Source organism: Delphinus delphis, chromosome 9 (assembly GCF_949987515.2).
Source record: "Delphinus delphis chromosome 9, mDelDel1.2, whole genome shotgun sequence".
Classification (NCBI taxonomy): Eukaryota; Metazoa; Chordata; class Mammalia; order Artiodactyla; family Delphinidae; genus Delphinus; species Delphinus delphis.
In genome coordinates this window covers 80367670-80391783 of record NC_082691.1, presented here as the reverse complement: position 1 = coordinate 80391783, position 24114 = coordinate 80367670, and the positions used below count along the sequence as shown (strand labels likewise).

General features: G+C 39.5%; 1 protein-coding gene and 1 non-coding gene across 2 annotated transcripts in view; one reads left to right on the top strand and one right to left on the bottom strand.

The window, feature by feature from the left end:
- Window positions 1-24114, bottom strand: part of LOC132430532 (hyaluronidase-like) — a 57318-nt gene that overhangs the window by 10184 nt on the left and 23020 nt on the right. Inside the window, exon 2 of the mRNA XM_060019792.1 lies at window positions 33-68. Coding sequence (XP_059875775.1) covers window positions 33-68 — 36 coding nt within the window. The remainder of the gene's footprint in view (window positions 1-32; window positions 69-24114) is intronic.
- LOC132431400 (small nucleolar RNA U3) lies at window positions 4061-4271 on the top strand. The gene has a single exon (XR_009520710.1). It is a non-coding gene; the product is annotated as a small nucleolar RNA U3 (small nucleolar RNA).

Here is a 24114-nt window from a genome sequence, read left to right as displayed (position 1 = left end):
ATAGATTTATTTTTTACCTGCAGGTTACTTACGGTTTTGATTTTCTCAGAGAGAGCCATAGTAGTTTTCTAAAAAGAAAAAGAAAGGAAATAATGATTAAAGCAGATTTGACTCCATAGAGCATCTGTTCAAATTCACCCATATTTCCAATTTGTAATAAAATGATGTCAGGTCAAATTCAAATTATTTAAATTCCCCTACAAAAAATTAATAACAAAGGAGTAAAAAATTTTCTATAAAGCTTATAAAATACAGACTTAGACTTTGGTTTGCTTACTTACACAGATTGCCATGGCATTAGAGCCACGTCAGTCTAATGACCTCAAGGACACTGGAACAGGAGTCCAGACGTATTTTCTGATCTTCACTGAGTCTAGGACTGTGGGAGAAAATATGAATCTTCTCTGCAGATAGGTTTCCAATTTGTAAGATCTGTCAGATGAACTCAGGCTCCCTGAAAGAGATTCGGCTGGAGCGGGTACAAGAAGAGTATAGTATTCTTGAAGGGTAGGTAGATTGAGGTCCAGAATCCAAAGATTGGAGGGAACAGGTACAAGTACAGTGTGATACTGGGCTTGACCATCTTCTGACCCCTCTTTGTCTCCTCCCTTCAAGAGCTTGACTGCTCTGGATAAAAGAGAACAATGATATAGAAGAAAGCACTGTGATTCCTACTGCCACAGGGACCTATAATTTCCCCGTGGAATTAAAATAGCAAGCTTCTCAGATATCTGGGGAGAGATAAGATCGCTCTTTCAAGGAGTGGAGTAGATTGGTAGGCACACAGAAAAGGGGTGGGACAAACCCCTTGAGTGAACTGTGACAAGGGGTCATAAAGTCTGAGCAAAGGACACTGGAGCAGAAGGAATGCAACGTGCTGATTAAGTCAGGATCTTTCTTCTCCCTTCCTCTAGGACTCCTCAAGTTACAAATTGGAGGGGACAGAGTAAAGTATTGTATAGCCACATGAGGGGTCTCAGACACTGGAGTTTGTGTATTATTACACATGTGAACCATTTATCCTCAATGGTGGGTAAAGTCAGGAAAAATATGTGAATAACCACACTCATCACATGTTTCTTTAGGAAAAAATTGTCATGTCATATATGCCATTTACTACTGTGCTTTATTCACATCAGGTGGGTGGTGGCTTGTGAAGGTAATCAGCCTGGCTATAGGGGGGGAAAGCTACATTTTCTTAACATGTATATAGTATAGTACGAGTAAATTATGAATTACAGCATAAGGGTATATAAATAACCAACAAATTATACGAAGTTGAATCATTTCTGTAAGTTAGACAACCCAGAGTGCCACCTGAGTTCAAAACATGAAGATATCAAATGTGGTTAAAGGAAGTCTTGATAAGCTTTGAGCTGGAAGTGTATTTGAGGCTTGAACTTAAGCAGGATTTGAACAGGTTGAATTTGCAAAGGGGCTCCAGATGGAGGGAAGAGCAGGAAGAAGACCACAGAGGAAGAGAGACAAAGGGCCTGCGCAAATGGTAACACACACTGCTTTGCGAGGTGTAGATAGCTCGAGGTGGAGAAGTCTAGCAGGAAGTTAGGAATTTTTCTAGAAGTATAGAAGTGGGAATCTTCTTTGTTGAGGAGGCGGTTGACACAAAGGAAGAAAATATCTACAGGCAAAAGGTGAGACAAGAAGATTTTGGAAATCACCTGAAAATTGAAGGAGAGAAAATATCCACTAACAGAAGGAAAAAACAAAAGCCACGAGAGAATAGGGAAGTCAGGACAGTGTACCCAAGGATAAGAGTCCACAAGCATTTAAAGAAGGTAATGAGCTGTGCAAGATGAGAACCAAGAAAAGACAACTTGCTGAAGCAATCAGATGCTGACTAATGACCTTCAGTATAGCAGTTTCAAGACAGTTAAGGGTTTTATAAGTGAATCCACTTAGTGAAGGCAGCATTCTTCCTCAGACTCGAGTGCAGTCTCTGTGTCCTCTTGATGTCTCTCCCTAGGGATCCTTCAGCTAGAGTAAAGAAAATATTCCATCTCAAAAAAAGATGCCTGGATGGTTCAGGCCTCTTGACTCCCATATACTCAACTGAATTTACTCCTGAAGAGGTAAAAGAACAAACTGACACTGTATTTAGAGTCATAGTAAATAATCAGGAGCTGGATGTCTTTTAGTCCTGAAATACTAGTGGATTTAAGAGATACGGGTAATGCTAGCTGATACAGTAGTATACGACTGTAGATATTTCATAATCTAAAAGATATATTTGGAACAGTACTGCATCTTTCTTTTTGTGTGTGTGTGTGTGTGTGTCTGTGTGTCTGTGTGTGTGTGTGTGTGTGTGGTACGTGGGCCTCTCACTGTTGTGGCCTCTCCCGCTGCGGAGCACAGACTCCGGACGCGCAGGCTCAGAGGCCATGGCTCACAGGCCCAGCCGCTCCGCGGCACGTGGGATCCTCCCGGACCAGGGCACGAACCCGTGCGCCCCGCATCGGCAGGCGGACTCTCAACCACTGCGCCACCAGGGAAGCCCTGCATCTTTCTTTTTTATTTATTAAGCCATCTATTTTTTCAAGCAGTTGAAAATAGGCATTTGTTAATGTTTAGCTTTGCTTTTAGTATCTTTTGTTTCTGTCTTTAAAATTAAAGATTCAATACCATGGAAAGATCTATAGGCTGCTCAAAAGTGACATATACTCATTGGCACTCTTTTGTAGGGAAGTCTTTAAAAGATGAAAAACAAAAACAAAAACTTCCCAACTTGGGCTCCACAATTTGGGTTAGATTTTAAATTTTAGATTATTAATAAATGTAGCTCAAGAATACACAAAATAAAGTAGGTTGAACTTGATTTGCACCCTTAATGAGTGCAAAAAGGCAAAAGCTAAATTTACATTTTATTAAACAGAGGATTCTCAGAAACAGAGAAGGCATCTTTTGATGATACGTAAAAATGAGAAGAAAGCTTTCCTTTAAAAAGAAGTTTCTACCTGAAGACTTTGAAAAGATTTACAGTAGAGGGAGTTGTAGTGAAGAGAGATATATTTTTTAATTTAATTTTTCAAAACTCCACATGGATATTGAAAATTAGAATTATCAAGCAAACATTTATCATTTTATATAATATCAGAACCTTCTGCAGCAAGCATCTGGGAAAATCTTTATTTTTGGAAGTATCAAGTATTACATTGGTTGCTTTGGCAGTGGTTGTACTTGGAGATTACATGCTCAGTTTTCTCCCAGACTCATGAATCTCCTCCTCTTCTGGGGAGGGATAAGGGAAGAGGCAGAGAAAAGATAAAAGTGTTTCTACCATACTATTCTGGAAATTTCTTTCCCTTCAGGACACAAAAACCGTGGAAAGAAATGTGCTTCTCCAATACATGTCTATAGGGTGATGAGATATTTTGGTGTGCTGGGGACAGTCACAATTACACCCATTGTCCTAGGTTCTAGTGCACCTTTTATTTCTCAGTTTTGTTCCAATTTAGAAAATAAATTATATGTACACCCTACATATGTAGCAATTGCCCTATATAGACTCAAGAGAAGTATAACACAGATCTTTCTCAGTTTACGGTGGATTAAATCTCAATAAGCCCATTATAAGTTGAAAATATTAAGTTGAAACCACATTAATCTACCTAACCTACTGTACATCACAGCTTAGTGCAGCCTCCCTTAAATGTACTCAGAACACGTACATTAGCCTACTGTTGGGCAAAATCATCTAACACAAAGACTGTTTTGTACTAAAATGTTGAAATGTCACCTGTAATTTATTGAATACTGTAAGGAAAAGAAAAAAACAGAATGGGTGTATGGGCACAGAATAGTTGTAAGTGTACGAGTTGTTTATCCTTGTGATTGCGTGGCTGACTGGGAGCTGCAGCACTGCCGCTGCCCAGCATCACGAGAGAGTATCTTAGGGAAAATCACTAGCCCAGGAAAAGATCAAAATTCAAAACTTGAAGTACAGTTTCCACTGGATGAATATTGCTTTTGTATCATTGTAAAGTTGAAAAATCGTGGAACCACCATAAGTCAGGAACTGCCTGCACCGAAAATAGGAATTTCAAAGATTATGTTTTCAGGGATCATTTCTGTAGTTCATTATGAGAGAAGTTTCTCTGAATGTGCAGAGCACTTGAAACTCTGAGGAAGAAGCTTAGTGTTCTCTCCTGAGTGTGAAGCTGGTTCTTGGTGTTGGTTCTGCAACTGCCATTGGCCACTGATGATCATTCTTCTCTTCCTTTGGGAGAGCAAGAGGAAGAGGACACTGCCTGAGTAAAACAAACAACAAAAAAAGAAGTTTCAAAGTACTTTCTAATTAACCTACAAACTGGAGGAATATGAAATTGCAAAAAAAATTATAAAATCAAAACAAACAATAAAATTGGTGACATCAGTCAATATGATAATTTTATTTATTAACTTTATTCTTTATTTATAAGAGTTTAACGGCTTAGAAATAAGGGTAGGGTTTTTTTTTAATTTGAAAATTCAACTATAGAATTATTAGTCATCTTCAATAAACCAATTTGTACTTTTTTACTCTTTCTCCTCATGAGAGGAAAGGCTTCATGTAATTTTTGGCTCAAGTTAATGAGCACACTGAAACATCTCATCTCTATTTAAGAGCATGTTAAGATCCATTTATACAGAATACACCAAAATTTCTTTTCTGGATTAATAACTACCAGTGCTACCCCCGAACCAACTCAATTCCACTTAAATTTAAGAAACAATAGTTTTGGACTCATAGATTGATGGAACAGAATACAGCCCAGAAATAAACCCATACATATATTGTCAAGTAATTTATGAGAAAGGAGCCAAGAATATACAACGGGGAAAGGACAGTCTCTTCAATAAATGGTGTTGGGAAAACCGAACAGCCACATGCAAAAGAATGAAGTTGGACCATTATCTTTTACACCATACACAAAAATTAACTCAAAATGGATTAAAGACTTGAATGTAAGACCTGAAACCATAGAACTCCTAGAAGAGAACATAAGTAGTAAGTTTCTTGACATCCACCTTGGTAATGATATTTTTGGATTTGACACTAAAAGTAAAGGCAACAAAAGTGAAAATAAACAAGTGGGACTACCTCAGACTAAAGCTTCTGCACAGCAGAGGAAACCATCAACAAAATTAAAGGCAACCTACTGAATGGGAGAAAATATTTGCAAATCTTATATTGGATCAAATGTTAATATCCAAAATATGTAAAGAACTCACACAACTCAATGATAAAAAAACAAACAATCTGATTTTAAATGGACAGAAGATCTGAATAGACATTTTTCCAAAGAAGACATAGAGAAGGCCAACAGATATGTGAAAAGACAATATCACAAATCATTAGGAAATGCAAATCAAAATCACAATGAAATATCACCTGACACCTGTTAGAATGACTATTATGAAAAAGACAAGAAATAACAAGTGTTTGTGAGGAGGGATGTGGAGAAAAGGTAACCCTTGTACACTAATGGTGGGAATGTAAATTGGTGTAGCCACTGTGGAAAACCATATGGAGTTTCCTCGACAATTAAAAGTAGTACTATCACATGATACAGCAATTCCAATTCTGGGTATTTATCTAAGGAAAACAAAAACACCTAACTTGAAAAGATATATGCATTCCTATGTTCACAGAAGCATTATTTACAATAGCCAAGATACGGAAACAACCTATATGTCCATTAATGGATAAATGTGATACACACACACACACATATGTATACATAATGAAATATTATTTAGACATAAAAAGTGAAATCTTGCCATTTGCAAAAACATGGATGGATCTTGTGGGGATTATGCTATGTAAAAACAGAGAAAGGGGCTTCCCTGGTGGCGCAGTGGTTGAGAGTCTGCCTGCCGACGCAGGGGACACGGGTTCGTGCCCCGGTCCAGGAGGATCCCACATGCCGCGGAGCGGCTGGGCCCGTGGGCCATGGCCGCTGAGCCTGCGCGTCCGGAGCCTGTGCTCCGCAATGGGAGAGGCCACAACAGTGAGAGGCCTGCGTACCGCAAAAAAAAAAAAAAAACAGAGAAAGACAAATATAATAGGAGCTCACTTGTATGGGGAATCCAAAAAGAACAAAGCCCATAGATACAGGGAGGAGGGAGCAGATAGCTGGTTGTCAGATTGGGGGGTGGGAGGGAGGAAGTGGGATAAATGGGTAAAGGTAGTCAGAAGGTACAAACTTCCAGTTATAAAATAAATAACCCATGGGGATGTAATGTACAGCATAGTGACCACAGTTAATAATACTGTGTTGCATATTTGAAAGTTTCTAAGAGGGTAAATCTTAAAAGATCTCATCACAAGAAAAAAATCTTTGTAACTATGTATGATGACAGACAGTTAACTAGACTTATGGTGGACACCATCTGGCAATATATTCAATATCAAATCATTATGTTATACACCTGAGACGAATATAATGTTGTATGTCAGTTACACCTCAATTTTTAAAAGTTTTAAAATGTTTTAGTTGGTTCAGTAAGATTTTTTCAAGTGCCTCAGTATGGAAACCAGAAGTGAATGAGAAATAACATAAATATATGCCTAAATTGATCACATCCTCATGAGCCAACAAGGGACAGGAAATGAGGGGTGGGTAAAGGAAGATTAGTGAAGCTTCTTCTTCAAGAGGATGAAATAGACATAGAAACCAATGCTGCATAATAAATTATCTTTCAAAATAACATTGAGATTTGAAATAGATGAGTAGAAAGAATTTTTAAAATGCAGAGAAACAGAGTGACTGCATTCTAATTGAATCATAACAGATGATATAGACTTATTTGATTTTTTTATGTACCAAGGGAAAGAAACTTCTATTTTTACTTTATAATGAACTCATGTACCAAAAAAAATGTATTCAGAAAAAAATTCTTGTTGGAATTGAAGTCAAAGAAAGAGCTAGTTTAAAATGTAAGACATTCATTGTAGAAAAATATGTCTGATAAAAAGAGCAAAAAAAAACATGGAGTCAAAATGAATAAATAAAAAATGACTAACAGAGGAGAGGAACCAAGATGGCACAGTAGAAGGACGTGCTCTCACTCCCTCTTGTGAGAGCACCAGAATCACAACTAGTTTCTGGACAGTCATCGACAGGAAGACACTGGACCTCACCAAAAAAGATACCCCACATCCAAAGACAAAGGAGAAGCCACAATGAGACAGTAGGAGGGGCCCAATCACAGTAAAATCAAATCCAATAACTGCTGGGTGGGTGACTCACAGACTGGAGAACACTTATACCACAGAAGTCCACCCACTGGAGTGAAGGTTCTGAGCCCCACGTCAGGCTTCCCAACCTGGGGGTCCGGCAACAGGAGGAGGAATTCCTAGAGAATCATACTTTGAAGGCTAGTGGGATTTGACTGCAGGACTTCGACAGGACTGGGGGAAACAGAGACTTCACTCTTGGAGGGCACACACAAAGTAGTGTGTGCATTGGGACCCAGGGGAAGGAGCAGTGACCCCAGGGAGACTGAACCAGACTTACCTGCTAGTGTTGGAGGGTCTCCTGCAGAGGCAGTGGGTGGCTGTGGCTCACTGTGGGGACAAGGACACTGGCAGCAGAAGTTCTGGGAAGTACTCCTTGGCATGAGCCCTCCCAGAGTCTGTCATTAGCCCCACCAAAGAGCCCAGGTAGGCTAGAGTGTTGGGTTGCCTCAGACCAAACAACCAACAGGGAGGAAACCCAGCCCCACCCATCAGCAGTCAAGTGGATTAAAGTGTCACTGAGCTCTGCCAACCAGAGCAACACCCAGCTCTACCCACCAGCAGTCCCTCCCATCAGGAAGCTTGCTTAAGTCACTTAGATAGCCTCATCAACCAGAGGGCAGACAGCAGAAGCAAGAAGAAATACTAGCGAATAGAATCCAACAACACATTAAAAGGATCATACACCATGATCAAGTGGGATTTATCCCACGGTTGCAAGGATTCTTCAATATATGCAAATCAATCAATGTGATTAACATCAATAACCATATTAACAAATTGAAGAATAAAAACCATATGATCATCTCAATAGATGCAGAAAAAGCTTTTGACAAAATTCAACACCAATTTATGATAAAAACTCTCCAGAAAGTGGGCCTAGAGGGAACCTACCTCAACATAATAAAGGCCATATATGACAAACCCACAGCAAACATCATTCTCAATGGTGAAAAACTGAAAGCATTTCCTCTAAGATCAGGAACAAGACAAGGATGTCCACTCTCACCACTATTATTCAACATAGTTTTGGAAGTCCTAGCCACGGCAATCAGAGAAGAAAAAGAAATAAAAGGAATACAAATTGGAAAAGAAATGTAAAACTGTCACTGTTTGCAGATGACATAATACTATACATAGAGAATCCTACAAATGCCACCAGAAAACTACTAGAGCTAATCAATGAATCTGGCAAAGTTGCAGGATACAAAATTAATGCACAGAAATCTCTTGCATTCCTAAACATTAATGATGAAAAATCTGAAAGAGAAATTAAGGAAACACTCCCACTTACCACTGCAACAAAAAGAATAAAATACCTAGGAATAAAACTACCTAGGGAGACAAAAGACCTGTATGCAGAAAACTATAAGACACTGATGAAGGAAATTAAAGATAATACCAACAGATGGAGAGATATACCATGTTCTTGGATTGGAAGAATCAATATGGTGAAAATGACTATACTACCCAAAGCCATCTACAGATTCAATGCAATCCCTATCAAATTACCAATGGCATTTTTTACAGAACTAGAACAAAAAATCTTAAAATTTTTTTCAAGACACAAAAGACCCCAAATAGCCAAAGCAGTCTTGAGGGAAAAAAACGAAGCTGGAGGAATCAGACTCCCTGACTTCAGACTCTGCTACAAAGCTATAGTAATCAAGACAATATGGTACTGGCACAAAAACAGAAACATAGGTCAATGGAACAAGATAGAAAGCCCAGAGATAAACCCACGCACCTATGGTCAACTAATCTATGACAAAGGAGGCAAGGATATACAATGGAGAAAAGACAGTCTCTTCAATAAGTGGTGCTGGGAAAACTGGACAGCTACATGTAAAAGAATGAAATTAGAACATTCCCTAACACCATACACAAAAGTAAACTCAAAATGGATTAGAGACCTAAATGTAAGACCAGACACTATAAAACTCTTAGAGGAAAACATAGGAAGAACACTCTTTGACATAAATCACAGCAAGATCTTTTTTGATCCACCTCCTAGGGTAATGGAAATAAAAACAAAAATAAACAAATGGGAACTAATGAAACTTAAAAGTTTTTGCACAGCAAAGGAAACCATAAACAAGACAAAAAGACAACCCTCAGAATGGGAGAAAATATTTGCAAACGAATCAATGGACAAAGGATTAATTTCCAAAATATATAAACAGCTCATGCAGCTCAATTTTTTTTTTTTTTTTTTTTTTTTGCGGTACGCGGGCCTCTCACTGCTGTGGCTTCTCCCGTTGCGGAGCACAGGTTCCGGACGCACAGGCTCAGCGGCCATGGCTCACGGGCCTAGCCGCTCCGTGGCATGTGGGATCTTCCCGGACCGGGGCACGAACCCACGTTCCCTGCATCGGCAGGCGGACTCTCAACCACTGCGCCACCAGGGAAGCCCATGCAGCTCAAAATTAAAGAAACAAACAACCCAATCCAAAAATGGGCAGAAGACCTAAATAGACATTTCTCCAAAGAAGACATACAGATGGCCAAGAAGCACATGAAAAGCTGCTCAACATCACTAACTATTAGAGAAATGCAAATCAAAACTACAATGAGGTATTACCTCACACTGGTTAGAATGGGCATCATCAGAAAATCTACAAACAACAAATGCTGGAGAGGGTGTGGAGAAAAGGGAACCCTCTCGCACTGCTGGTGGGAATGTAAATTGATACAGCCACTATGGAGAACAGTATGGAGGTTCCTTAAAAAAGTAAAAATAGAATTACCATATGATCCAGCAATCCCACTACTGGGCATATACCCAGAGAAAACCATAATTCAAAAAGACACATGCACACCAATGTTCATAGCAGCACTATTTACAATAGCCAGGTCATGGAAGCAACCTAAATGCCCATCAACAGATGAATGGATAAAGAAGAGGTAGTACATATATAGAATGGAATATTACTCAGCCATAAAAAGGAACAAAATTGGGTCATTTGTTGAGACGTGGATGGATCTAGAGACTGTCATACAGAGTGAAGTAAGTCAGATAGAGAAAAACAAACATCGTATATTAACACATGTATGTGGAACCTAGAAATGGTACAGATGAACGAGTTTGCAGGGCAGAAGTTGTGACACAGATGTAGAGAACAAACGTATACACCAAGGGGGGAAAGCAGTTGGGGGGTGGGATGGTGGTGTTATGAATTGGGTGATTGGGAATGACATGTATACACTGATGTGTATAAAATGGATGACTAATAAGAATCTTCTGTATTAAAAAATAAAATTCAAAAATTAAAGAAAACATAGGAGAAAATTTTTGAGATCTTAGGTTAGGCAAAGATTTTATAGAACATATATAAAAAGCAGAACCCCTAAAAACTGGGTAATTGAATTTAACTCCCTGCTCTTTGAAAGACACTGAAAAGAAAATAAAAAGACAAACCAGAGACCAGAAAGAAAATGTTTGTAAACACATATCTGATGGGAGACTGTATCAATAATACATAAAGAACTTAAACATACTCATTAAAATATTTGAACAGATGCATTACCAAAAAGAAATGATTTGGAGAGCAAACACATAGAAAGGCGCTTTCTTTCCATCAGTTTTCATCAGAAAAACTCACATTAAAATCACCATGAGATACTAATACACAGCTACTAGGAGAGCTAAAATTAAGCAACAACAACAAGAAAAATTGGCAACATTAAATGCTTGAGTGTGCAGAGCTGGATCTCTTCTACGTTGTTGATGGGGTGCAATGGTGCAGTGTCTTTCAATAGTCTTAGGTATTTACGCAACAGAAATGTAAAACATACCCACACAGAGATTTGAACATGAATGTTTATAACAGCTTCATTCATTATAGCTACATACTGGAAACAACCCAACTATCCATCAATTTATAAAGAGATATATAAATTGGGACATATTGATCTAAAGAAATAAGGGCTGAGCAATAAAATGGAGTGAACTACTGATGAATAACAGGGTTAATTTCAGAAGTGTTTTGGTATGTGGAAAAAGCCAGGTCATTTATAAAACGTTCTAAAAACGCAAAACTGTAAATACAGAGATCAGTAGCTGCCAGAGCCTGGGGGTGAGGGATTGACTCTAAAGGAGCAGGAGTTAATTGTTTTTTTAAATTAATCCCTATTGGAGTGTAGTTGATTTATAATGTTGTGTTAGTTTCTGCTGTACAGCAAAGTGAATCAGTTATCCATATACATAGATCCACTCTTTTTTGGAAGGAGTTAATTTTTGAAGTTATAGAAAGGTTTTCTATCTCAGTTGGGGTGGTGATTATCCTTTATATGTGTTACAGCTCACCAAGCTTCACACTAAAGGTGGGTGAATTGTGCTGTTTGTGAATCGAATTTCATTAAAAGTGACTTAAAATTTCATTATAGCAAAATGTATAACCATACTTTTAGAGACATTCAGGAAATTATCAAATGCATTTTCTTGAGCTAGGAAAAGTGTTTCAAATTGTTTCACTAATTTTCTTCTTTTTATTCTTAGAAATTTTCCATTTCCATTATCCTCTCCTTTTATATAACTTAGGTTTGGGTCTTTTCATTGACCAGAAAATAAACAATAATCTGTTCCGTGTTAGGCTTCTGTGGGTCTCCACACCTGCGAGAACTCAGCCAGTGCCTCCAATCTTCTCACCACTGGAGGCCACGTTTGATGCCTCTTTCCCACCTCAGTGGGTGTGAGCCGAGGGTCCACGGTGGAGGGCTGCCAAGTCCTAATAGTGACTTTCCACAAAGGTAGCCTTTGAGGTCTGTGGTTGCCATGGCTACTGGCACGACCAAATTTGAGTACACCACTGCTTTAAAACAGTCAAAGAATTTAAAAATAGGGTTGATCTATTAGATTGAGACATGGATTATAAGCCATCTTGACATAAGAGAAGGTGACATTTTCTCTGTGATACAAATTTTAGAGATAGAATAAATAAGCTTAAACATACTACAGTTTTCTTTTTTTTTTTTTAATAGTCTATCATTTACTTGAGGAGAAAATGAGGAAACCTGGACCAGTAATAAAACATTGACATTGATTGGCTCATAGAAACCCAAAGGGTCAAAATGGTCACCCCATTAAAGTGGGATCTAAAGGGGTCAGGGGCGTCTTGACTCAAATGTGGCTCACAGTGATCACGTCTCCAGTACCCACATGTATATTTGGGGATGATATATTTAGTAGTTGCAATAACCTCATTTTGTTTCCAGTCCTGTGGGTAAGACCCGTCAGTGTAAGGAAGCCCTGAAATTGCACCCAAGTCGAGGTAGTAAATGAAAACCAATTATTACATTCTAAGTGAGAGAGTGGAAATTAATGTCACCGTTAAAATCCTGGGATGCAGAGGTGGTGGTCACCATCACGTCACTGGTGTTTAATTCACCAGTCTGATCTCTGCAAAAACCAGAGGAAGCCCAGAGAATGACTATAGAAGGTTGTACCTTCCAGAAGTCACCGGCCTCACTGAATGCTGGAATGGACTATTAAAGGCAAACTTACATGGCCAGGCAATACTCTGAATAGATGTGGTTCTGTACTTCAGGGTGCCATATTTGTAATATGTCAAAGGTTTCGCTATGGTGATTTTTGCTCAAAAAAAAAACCATGGGTTTGGGAAAAAAAATGACTAACAAAAATGTTAACAAAAGAATTCATAATTGCCTTTCAAAGTAGTATATGTTTGAAAAGACCTAGAAAAATTAGTCTGCTGATAAAAGAGTAAGAATTGAAAATATTAAAAAGGAGCTATGAAAGTAAGTGATTTTTTTTTCGGTACTGCCTTTTAACAAGAAAATTACAGGAAATGTGCAATTAAGAAATAACATCTTTACATAAGGCCATGAGGGGAAGAGAAGAGAATACATTGAATGTGACTCAGTCAGAGGGAAGTGGCATCACTGTAACAATACAAAAGGAGTTTGTAATGAGCCTACTGATGTATTTAGAGTTAACTGATAAAGTGGTTGCCTCCCCTGAATGATTGTAATAGCCTCTTACCAGTCTCCCAACTTACACTCCTGTGTCCTCCAGTCTAGTTGCAGCATGGCAAGCACAGTGTCCTCTTAAAACCTTAAGTCAGATCATACCCCTTCTGTGCTCAAAGCTCTTCAGTGATGCCCCATGTGCCTCAGAGTAAAACTTAAGGTTTTACATGATCCTGGACGGCCCTGCGTGATTGGGACACAGTTACCTACCTCTCTGACTTCCTCTCCTGACTCTCCCCTGGATCACTCTCTGGTCACACAGGCACCCTTGGAGTTCCTACAACAGACCAGTCGTGTGCCTCCCTAAGAGACTTTGCTCCAGCTCAGTAGTTCTCAAAGGATGCCCCAGGGATCCCTGTAAGCCCAGGACCCTTTCATGGGATCTAAAATGTCAACTATAAAACAAAAGCTCAACAAATTTGAAGAGTGTAAAGGAGACCTGAGACCAAAACACTGAGAATCATTGCCCTAGCTAATCCACTGCAGCTTGGAGGGCTCTTCCCTCACATATCTGCTTGGCTCAGTTCCACACCTTCCTCAAGACTTTGCTTGTGCTTCACTCTCCCAGTGGCCCTACCCTGACCACCTCCTCTAAATCTCAGACTTCTGAATCTCACTCACATTTTCTCTTTCCCATGACGTTTATTACCTTACAACATATTATATAATTTACTTAAATATTATACTTATTGTCTATCTCTACAACTCTACAACGCAAGCTTTGAAAGGGTGAACGTCGTGGTCTGTTTTGTACACTGATCTATCCCAAGAGCACAGAAGAGGGCCTGATACTTAGTGGATGTTTGTTGAATGAATAAATGAATGATGAACAGCTGATAAAAATAGATTTCTAAGACACGTTGAAGTAATAGCTTTACAAAACAAAGCAAATGTTACATACATTCATCAAAATTTAATAAATGGGGAAAATGCTTAAGTGTCTATAAGCATCTAAAGAACAAATAATAATAAAAAGCAACATAAAGACTACTACTTTCTCTGGTGAACCTGTTGGCACAAGAAATCTTTGAAATCTTTGAAAGACCTTGTATCAGTAATTACGTGCTCCAGTCTGCGAATGAAACACACCACTTCCATCACAACTAATTACTCATTAGCTAGAACTAGCCACGTGGCCCCTCCCAACCAAAAAAGGGACCAGAAAGTACACTCCCACCATCTACCTGAAGGCAAGAACCTGGAAATATTTGATGACTAGCACTACCACATGGTGAATTATGTTTCAAATTTGGTAAAACAATTTAATAACCAAGATTAATAAAACTTCCTGGGCTTCCCTGGTGGCGCAGTGGTTGAGAGTCCGCCTGCCGATGCAGGGGACACGGGTTCGGCCCCAGTCTGGGAAGATCCCACATGCCGCGGAGCGGCTGGGCCCGTGAGCCATGGCCGCTGAGCCTGCGCGTTCGGAGCCTGTGCTCTGCAACGGGAGAGGCCACAACAGTGAGAGGCCCGCGTACCGCAAAAAATATAAAAAATAAATAAATAAAATTTCCTGTGACATTAGTTCAGAATATGCAATGATTGTAAAAAACAAATAATGCTAATTTTATTAAGACTTATATAGCAGAAAATAGGTTAGGATATGTTACAGTCATTATAATGAATTTTATTAATGATTTGGACTTGGGAGTCTTCATTTGTTACCCACATCTTTCCTTCCTTCCTTCCTTCTTCCTTCTCTTCCTTTTTTCCTTCCCTCTTCCTCCCTTCAGCAAATAAGTATTGAACTCCTCTATGTATAGCTAAGGGTACTGGATGATGAAGATACAACAGTGAATAGATTCCTGCCCCCACAGAGCTCCTAATCTACTGACGACAAACAGGTAAGCAGAGTTTGCAAATGAAAATAGTTATAGATTGTGATAAATGTTATAATGGAGATAAACATTTGATAAAGAATGAGCAGGAGAGTCAGGAAAGTCTAAAGTGATACTGGAGATGAGAGCTGTGGGCTGTGAAGGAGCTAGTCCTGCAAAGACCCCGAGGAAGAGAATTCCAGACACAAAGAACATGAGTGAACAATTTCAGAGTCCTGCGTGGTCTGATCTGTGGGAGGAAGGGGGAGAGTGGTGAGGGAGAAAGAGAGGCAGGCAGAGAGCGACCACGCAGGGCTTAGCTGATGAAGGTGATGAGGTTCGATTTTACTCCAAGAGCAATGGAAAGTCATCAAAGTCTTTGTAAGCAAGGGATTGACCAGATTCCTCTTACGTCTGTAAAAGATTACATTCGCTTCTGGGAGAGATACAGAATGGATGGGGGACTATTAGGAAGTTAAATGCAGAAATCCAGTTGGTTTTGATTAAGTTTAGATAATGAACATGGGGAGAAAGGAAGATTCAACACATATTTAAGAAAGCCAGCAAGATTTCATACTGGTACATATGGAATCTAAAAGAGAAAAAAAGTGGTTCTGATAAACCTAGGGGCAGGAAAGGAATAAAGAATGGACTTGAGGACACAGGGAGGGGGAAGGGAAGGCTGGGACAAAGTGAGAGAGTGGCATTGACATATATACACTAGCAAATGTAAAATAAATAGCTAGTGGAAAGTAGCTGCATAGCACAGGGAGATCAGCTCCGGTGGTTTGCGACCACCTAGAGGGGTGGGATAGAGAGGGTGGGAGGGAGACACAAGAGGGAGGGGATATGGGGATATATATATACATATAGCTGATTCACTTTGTTATACATCAGAAACTAACACACCATTGTAAAGCAATTAAACTCCAAAAAAGATGTTTAAAAATAAACAATCAATTAATTAATTAAAAAAAGCAAAGACCAAGTGCTGACATTAAAAAGAAAAAAAGATATGCTGGATTAGATGTGGAGTTGAAAGAAAAGGGAAAACTCAAAGACTGAGGAAACTGGCTGGATGGTGAGGCCATTTACTGAAATGGAAAAGGCAGAGAAGAAATAAATCGGAATTGTGGGCAGTCAAGAATTCTTTATTTAACATACTAAATTTTATGTGCTTCTTAAATATCCAAGAAGAGATTCCATGCATTCTGGAAATTTTAACATTAATTTAACATTTATTAAGCACTTATTATGAGCACTGTATTCAGAATTTAATATATATAGCAGGGTCAGAATTTTACATCATACTATGTAATGTATACATTTTACATATACATATATATGTTTATTTATGAATGTACTTCTTATCGTAAATAAATTACATAAAATGTAATTGCTTTATTTTGTCTACAACTACTTTGGTTTTCAACTTGAATTCCCTACATTTGAATAGGAAAAAAATTAACTGTCCAATTCCATTTAAATTTAATCCAATCCAACATCTTTAAAAGTATAATGTTTCTGGGCTTCCCTGGTGGCGCAGTGGTTGAGAATCTGCCTGCTAATGCAGGGGACACAGGTTCGAGCCCTGGTCTAGGAAGATCCCACATGCCACGGAGCAACTAGGCCCGTGAGCCGTGGCCGCTGAGCCTGCGCGTCTGGAGCCTGTGCTCCGCAACAAGAGAGGCCACGACAGTGAGAGGCCCGCGCACCGCGATGAAGAGTGGCTCCCGCTTGCCGCAACTAGAGAAAGCCCTTGCACAGAAACGAAGACCCAACACAGCCAAAAATAAATAAATTAATTAATTAAAAGAAGGCTCAACATTAAAAAAAAACAAGTATAATGTTTTTTTCTATAGAATAAAAGTCTCATAGGGTCTTCTCCATTCTTCTGCCTCTCTCCCTAAGGATGGTGCCCTCTCATGCAGGGGTACAACTTGTACAACTGCGTGGCAACAGGGAAGTGTCAGGGGCCTTGAATGTAATATCCTTTGCCTCTTCTGGTTTCTAGTGCAATATTCTTTATCCACCAGGATGTTGCTGAAAGCTCTCCAGCCCAATGCTCAATCTCTTGGGGTCAGTCTACCGCACGCAGGATCAAAGGCAACGCAGGAAGCCTAAATACCCAGGCCTTCCTCCACGTGAACATAGTTCATTCTTATGTGCCTGTGCTGCAACTTGGGACATGGCAGCCCGCATGTTTGCTTCCTCCCAGAATCTCAAATGGTGAGTAGAAGGGTGAAAGAGTACCTCTCCATTCTCTGTGTTCCTTGCACTTAAAGAATGCCTGGGTCTAGGTCAGAGCCAAAACCCAGAGAAGGAAAAATGCAGAGACATCCACTCTCTTCATTCTCCTACTGTCCTCTTCTTCCCATAATTACCCTTAGTTTGAAAGGAGTGTGTTTTACCCCAGAGAGGGCCTGGCTGGCCACCATAGGTAGAAGGGGAAACATCTCTCCATCACTGGTTAACTGCTAAGCTGAGTCCTCTAAGCTTATAAGGCTGAAGTCTTACTGCACAATCCAAATGTATAAGTCAGAAGAAGAATTTTAATTTATTCTATTTGCATTCATCATATAAACAAATTTTAGATTCATCCTGCACAGATGGAAGCTTTCTTAACACCAAGGTAAAAGTCATGAGTTCAGAAAAGCAAAAAAGAAAATTATATTATTTATGTTAAAAATTACCAATCCTCACATCAAACTTCTAAGATTGGTACGCTTATTAATTCTATTTTAGAAAAGAAATAATCGATGCTCATAAAGGTTATGTAACACAAATTATAAGATGACATTATTGGGATTTCAAACAATTCTATCTACCAAGCTCCTGCTAAAATGCCTTTTCTTGAAATTTTTGTGGTTAATCCTTGCAAAGAGAAGAAAATGAAAGTAGAGGATTCCAACACAATATGTAATACAGATGACTATAGACTGACTTAAAGTCTACACCCTAACAAGGGCCCCAAAAGTAAATAATTTGAAACAGAATCAAGTCATGTATTGGTTAGGAATGACATAAGAGAGCAGAACATCCTTGCAGAGAGAAAGCTGGCATTATTCTGGGCATGTGCTCAAGGGTTACAATCAACTCCAAAATCTGAGTAGCTTAACACATAAGTTTATATTTTTGTCCACATTACACCGCTCATATGAGTTGGCAGACTTTCTGCTCCACACGGTCATTGAGAGACCCAGGCCAGTGGAGATGCCGCCATGTTGTAGGTGCACCAGCCTGAGCACGCAGCTTCCTCTGGTGTTCAGTTAGGGAAAGAGGGAAACGAGGCACTCCCAAAGGCGTTTCAAATAATACACTTATATCCACTAGTATTTCACTAGTCAGAACTAGTCCTTTGAACCCATCTAATTGCAAGGTGACCAGGAAATGGCAGGAGAGCAAATGGGTTTGATCTGCCCCTGCCACGGCCCCATGAACATAATTCATGTATCCAGCCACCTGCCTCCTCCTTACTTAAGTTCTTTCATTTCCAAGGTTGCCTTTAAATTCAGGATAAATATTATTACCCTTGTTTTCAGGATAAATATTATTATCCTTGTTTTAGAGACTGCTTTAAATATTGTGATCAAGGAAAAATATTGCAAGATCTTTACAAAGCTTTATTAAATGCTAAATTACTGTTCTAAGATCATTGTAGGTAATATTTTGTGTGTGTTTTTTAATGAAGCAGTGTTTATGGCACGAGAACTCATCTACTCTTATACCTGTTAGGAATAAGGCACCACACAAGTAGAAAGGTGGAGTCTACTGAATGCATGGTTTCTATCACCACAGCTTGCCCATAACCTTGGCCTTACTTCTGGTTTAAATACACAAGAGTGACTTCAACGTTAAACATCTGATTGTGTTGCAACTGGCTTTTCAACTACAACTGACTGGTTTCCATTTACAAAATTCCTTATTATATTATGAGTCTCGAACAACAGAAGTTTGTGAGTCAGTATTAACACAGGGAACTTGAACCTACTATAAAAAGTTACTTCAGAAGTTGAGGTCTTTAGGAAATGTAAGGAAGTAGCACCACCTGGTGGGTAAGAATGACAGGAGAAATTGGAGATTTGCTTATTAAGAAATGAGTAGTTGTGGGCGCTTTTAAATATTATTACAATTGCTGTAGATATAATCAGTTTTCCAAACAAAAGCCTTTTGAGAGCTTTGGAACTTATACCTGAGGAATGAAATTCTCTCCTTAGAAAACAGGGACAAATAGAGGGTGTATGACTTTTCACCTTATCATTTCTGATTGATGGCTGTTCACCGGGATCTGGGGAAACCCAGGTCAGTGAAAATGGCCTGTGGTAGTGATGAGAGGGTGGTTTACAACCAACCCAAGACTATTATCATCAAAGAGCCGAGAGTCTTGGTAATTTTAGAAAGTTTACACGTGCTAGGCCAAGGCACTGAGCATAGGCCTCCAACTCACTTAGTACTTATTAGTAAAGTGTGAGCAGGGGGCCCTTCCTCATATCTGTTTATTGGTCAGTATCAGAATTTAATGGTGAGATTCTTTTTGAAAAAGGCATGAACACAAAGGTTTTCAGCTTTTCAGCTTTCAAGTATCTGTGCCCCATTTATTTAGCTGACATTTTCGCACAGCTTGAAGATTGCTTTGTTAACCTGAAACAAATATTTCTGCCATAGTTCTCCAGCCAAGATAGGTTTGTTTGGGATCAGTAAAGAACTGCACTTCAGGGTCTGCAACCATGTCAAGCCATGTGCAAGTTCCTGCATGGCAAGGGAAGGAGCAAGCTTTTATACAGGGGAAAAGGAAGTTAGGAGGACTCTAGTAAACAGAGTCCATGGCTTTTCATTGCCTGAATCCTTGCCAGGAAAGAAGAGGGGTCTTTTTCTGTCCAATGGGCTCTGTCATTTCTACAGGGTATGAGAGCTCCTCTTTCTGGTCTCCCAACTCTATTTAACTGAGGCTTCTGTTTATTAATTTTTCATAGCTTCCTTGAGAAATTAAATTTGGGGTTCTATTTAGCCATTTTTGAAAGCTGAACTTAAAGAGAGCAACAATGTAATGAACCTGCTCTGGAATACCCCACGGTAACACTTTAATCCCAGCTTTTTCTGATATGTTCAGCAGCAACAGGACAATGGTAGACCTGATCTACAGTAAGGGAAGGTACCAGAATAGTCAGCGAACAGATGTTGAAACCTCAACATGTTACCCATCAGTTTATCATTGAAACTCATTAAGCCAGGCTCCCTTAAGGGACTGTTTTCACCTGACTTTTCCCCCCTGTGCATATCAAAGCCGAATGTATTTTATAGTCTTCAAGTATATAGAGCAAGAAGTTGTAGTCAGCAGGCTTCGGGGGTCAAGAAAGATGCCTTAGTCTAGGAGCTGAAAGTCCAGATTTTGAACCAGATTTTTTTCTCTTTTGAGATCTTGTTACCCATTAGCTTTACCCTCCCCTCCCCACCCCCATTTCCCATCCCTCTCACCCTAAGCAACCACTAATCTACTTTCTCTCTACAGATTTGCCTATTTTGGACCTTTCCTGTGAATGGAATTGGCTTCTTCGTTATTGGCTTCTTTCACTTAGCATAATGTTTTCAAGCTTCCTCCATGTTGTAGTATATATCAGCACTTCATTCCTTTTTGTAGCTGAATAATATTCCGTTGTATGTATGTACCACATTTTGTTTATTCATTCGTCCTCCAAATGGCATTTGGATTTTTCCACCTTTTGGCTATTATGAATAATACTGCTTTGAACGTTAGTGTACACATTTTTATGTGAACATATGTTTTAATTTCTCTTGGAATGAAATGACTAGATCCTAGAAATGGAATTGTTAGGTTATATGATAACCATGTTTAATAAAGAGTACCTGATTTTTAATCCTGGCTCTGGTGTTTCTAGCTCTGTGTTTTTAGGAAAGTTATGCCTCAGTTACTTTACCTATAATATGGAGCCAACAGTACTTCATATGCTTGTTTTAAAGATAAAGGAAGTTACTATATAAAAGGCTCATAGGGACTTCCCTGGTGGTCCAGTGGCTGAGACTCTGCGCTCCCAATGCAGGGGGCCCAGGTTCGATCCCTGGTCAGGGAATTAGATCTCACACGCCACAACTAAAATTAAAAAAAAGATCCCCACATGCCACAACAAAGATCCCACATGCTGCAACTAAGACCCAGCGCAGCCAAAATAAATAAATAAATGTTTTTTTTTTAAAGGCTCATAATATATTTATAAACATCACATAAGTGTTTTTTTGTTTGTTTTTGTTTTTTTAATCAATTCCCATATCCTCTTCCCTGCCCCTTTCATGACAAAAGGAATAGTTTCAGGTTTGGTCAGATCTGGACAATTCTTCCTGTATTGTCCCAACTCTACTAACCGTTTTCTGTTTTCCCAGAATGTCTAACCCCACATTGTTCTGTGTTTAAATTGTGGCTTCTTTTCTTTAGTGCCTTATAACGGTTAATAAATAGTGCTATTCTTTACATTGGCAAACGATCAAAGTTCACTTAAATATAAGCTTTATAGAGGCTTCGTTTCCCTGCAGTATAGCTTGCAAACAGTTGCCTTCCTGCTTTACTTGTAAGTTGTGGGGAAGATATTTAATTATTTGCTTGGCCCAATACTCTTAACGCTAGCGTCTTACCCTATATGTCTCTGTCCCACAGGACTCAAGGAGCCAGTTTTATTCTGCTCCATTTTTGGTAAGGATTCCTTGTTTGTTGCGGTCCAAGGTGAAATGGCTCCCACCATGGTGCAGTACCATGACTCTCCCTGGTAACTATTACACATTCCACTAATCATATTTCTGATTAAGCCAGTCATGCTTACAACCATGGAGACTACGTTGATAGTAAGCTCTCAAGTCCTGAGATGCTCTATTTAACAATATGACTCAAAGGACATTGGGTCTCAAATTTTATCACTGTAAAAACAGTCCGCTTGGCATAAAGATAAAATATGCTTAAAGTCAACTATCTAGCAAATACATCAAATTGTTCTTAAGCAAAGAAGACAGAAGGGGACTTTTATTTACTGAGAGCTTACTATGTGGCAGATGCTAGCTGCTTTAAGTAATATTTTGGACCCGCTCAAGGCTGAAGCATGAAGTCCTCTATTTGTGCCTAATAGCACAACTTCTTGTTACAAAATGTCCCAGGGGCTTTGTGACCATCACAGAATGCTCCTCAGGACTAACACAGATGCCCAGACACACATCTTATTTTGCATGGGCCCAGGATATCTGTAGGTGAGAACTTAAACCTGGTCCACATATTGTGTTCAGGCATCCACAAACCAGTCTAGGGGACTGGGATTCCTTGAAAGAGGCTGGCCTGGAGAAGGGGACCTTAGAAACTGTGAGAAGATATGGAAGAGCAGGTCTAAGCTGGTACCTTGCCTGAATGTCAAAGGGAGCCATGGATGTGGCAGCAGGAGGCTGCACATGACCTTCCCTGACATTGTTCCTCACCAAGCGTGAGTGTGCTATGGCTGGGACCTACCTGCAGATCTGGTTCTAGGGGCCTAACTTGAAATATCTCTGATCATGAGACTTGAAACGAGTTTTTCTACTGTCCAGAGATGGAGAGAGGCAGGAGGGCAGCAGCCTGGGGCTAAGAGCAGAGGACGTGAGAACAAAGTGACTGCAGGCAAACCTCACCCACGGGGCCTCCCAGACAGAATTAAATGAATGGGAAGGGCTGCCACCAAAAAACTGATTTTTCTACTAGTCGAGCAGCTGTGGACTCAAAGCCTTGAGATTCGGGATATTATTATAAATGTGAAATACTTATATGTCCCGTCAGGTGAAGCCTAAGGCTATATGGGTTATGTGCATTTAACCTACACAATTGATTTTACAGAAGAAAGACTGAGGCTGGGTGAGGTAATAAGTCACCTAAGTGCACAGAGATAATAAGCAGTAGAGCCAAGAACCAACACCCGAGCTGTGTGACTCCAAAAGCCAGGATCCTTCCCCGATACAATTTGCTTCTGGAGATACAGAAGATTCAATGCAACATAAACAGCACGCACTTATAGTCTTCCAAATAACAGTGGTAAAAAGCAACACATGTTGAACAACTATTCTATGCTAAGTGATTTGCCTAGGCATCAGTGTGATTTTCTGATAAATTAATTAATATTTTGATTTTTTTTCTATTGTCTTTACACCAAAGAATAATGCTAGTGCCCTACGCCTTTGAAATCTAGATTCCCTTTACCCTCAGAGTGAGAGCAATAGGACTCATTTCAAAGCCCTCAGCCAATATAGGGATTAAATTGAACTATCCCAAAGGGGATGAAAATGGAGGCTTCAGGAAACTGGTCCAACCCTGGAGGTTGTTCCCCGATTGAATCATGGGGAGGATTGTAATTTCTTCAAGTGCCTGGACTCAGCACTCTGGAGATAACAAGTCCTTGTATGAGAATGGATGTTTGAATGCCTGTGAGAATTGGCCCTAAGTGCTGCAGCTTGAGCACCTCGAGTAAGTCATTGGTGGCTAAGGAGTCAGCAGAGAGGAACATCTCGAGTATATATTGGTCAGCCCACCCAAGGAGGCCATCTCCAGTATATGGCATAGAAGTAGTGCCCAACTATTGTTGAGCATTTAGAAGACTGAGCTACCATCCGTGTCTGTGAAGGTTGTGTCCCAGTATATAGCAACTAGATGGAACCACGGGGAAAAAGAGCCATCCCTATTGACCAAGAGCCAGGCCCTTCCCCATGTTCCTAGGAATATGTAAGCCCCAGGGATTTTGTAAGCTCAGTTAATCACTTACATCGGACTTCGTAAGTTGACCTTGATAAGTTGCTGATTTGGAGATGGCTTTATTTAGAAAATAAGGAACCATGACATCTCTTGTACCTTGAGTGTTATGGAGATATTCATACTTATTATACACTTTCTATTCACATAAAACATTCTTGAGGTTCTAGTATCATCTTCTATTTTACAGATAAAGAAATTAGACCTTTGAGAAGTTGAGCAACTTGCCCATGTTCACACAACTCATAAGCATTTCTTAATACAGAGAATTTAGGCCTTTCACACTTGCCAGCCATATAAAAGGC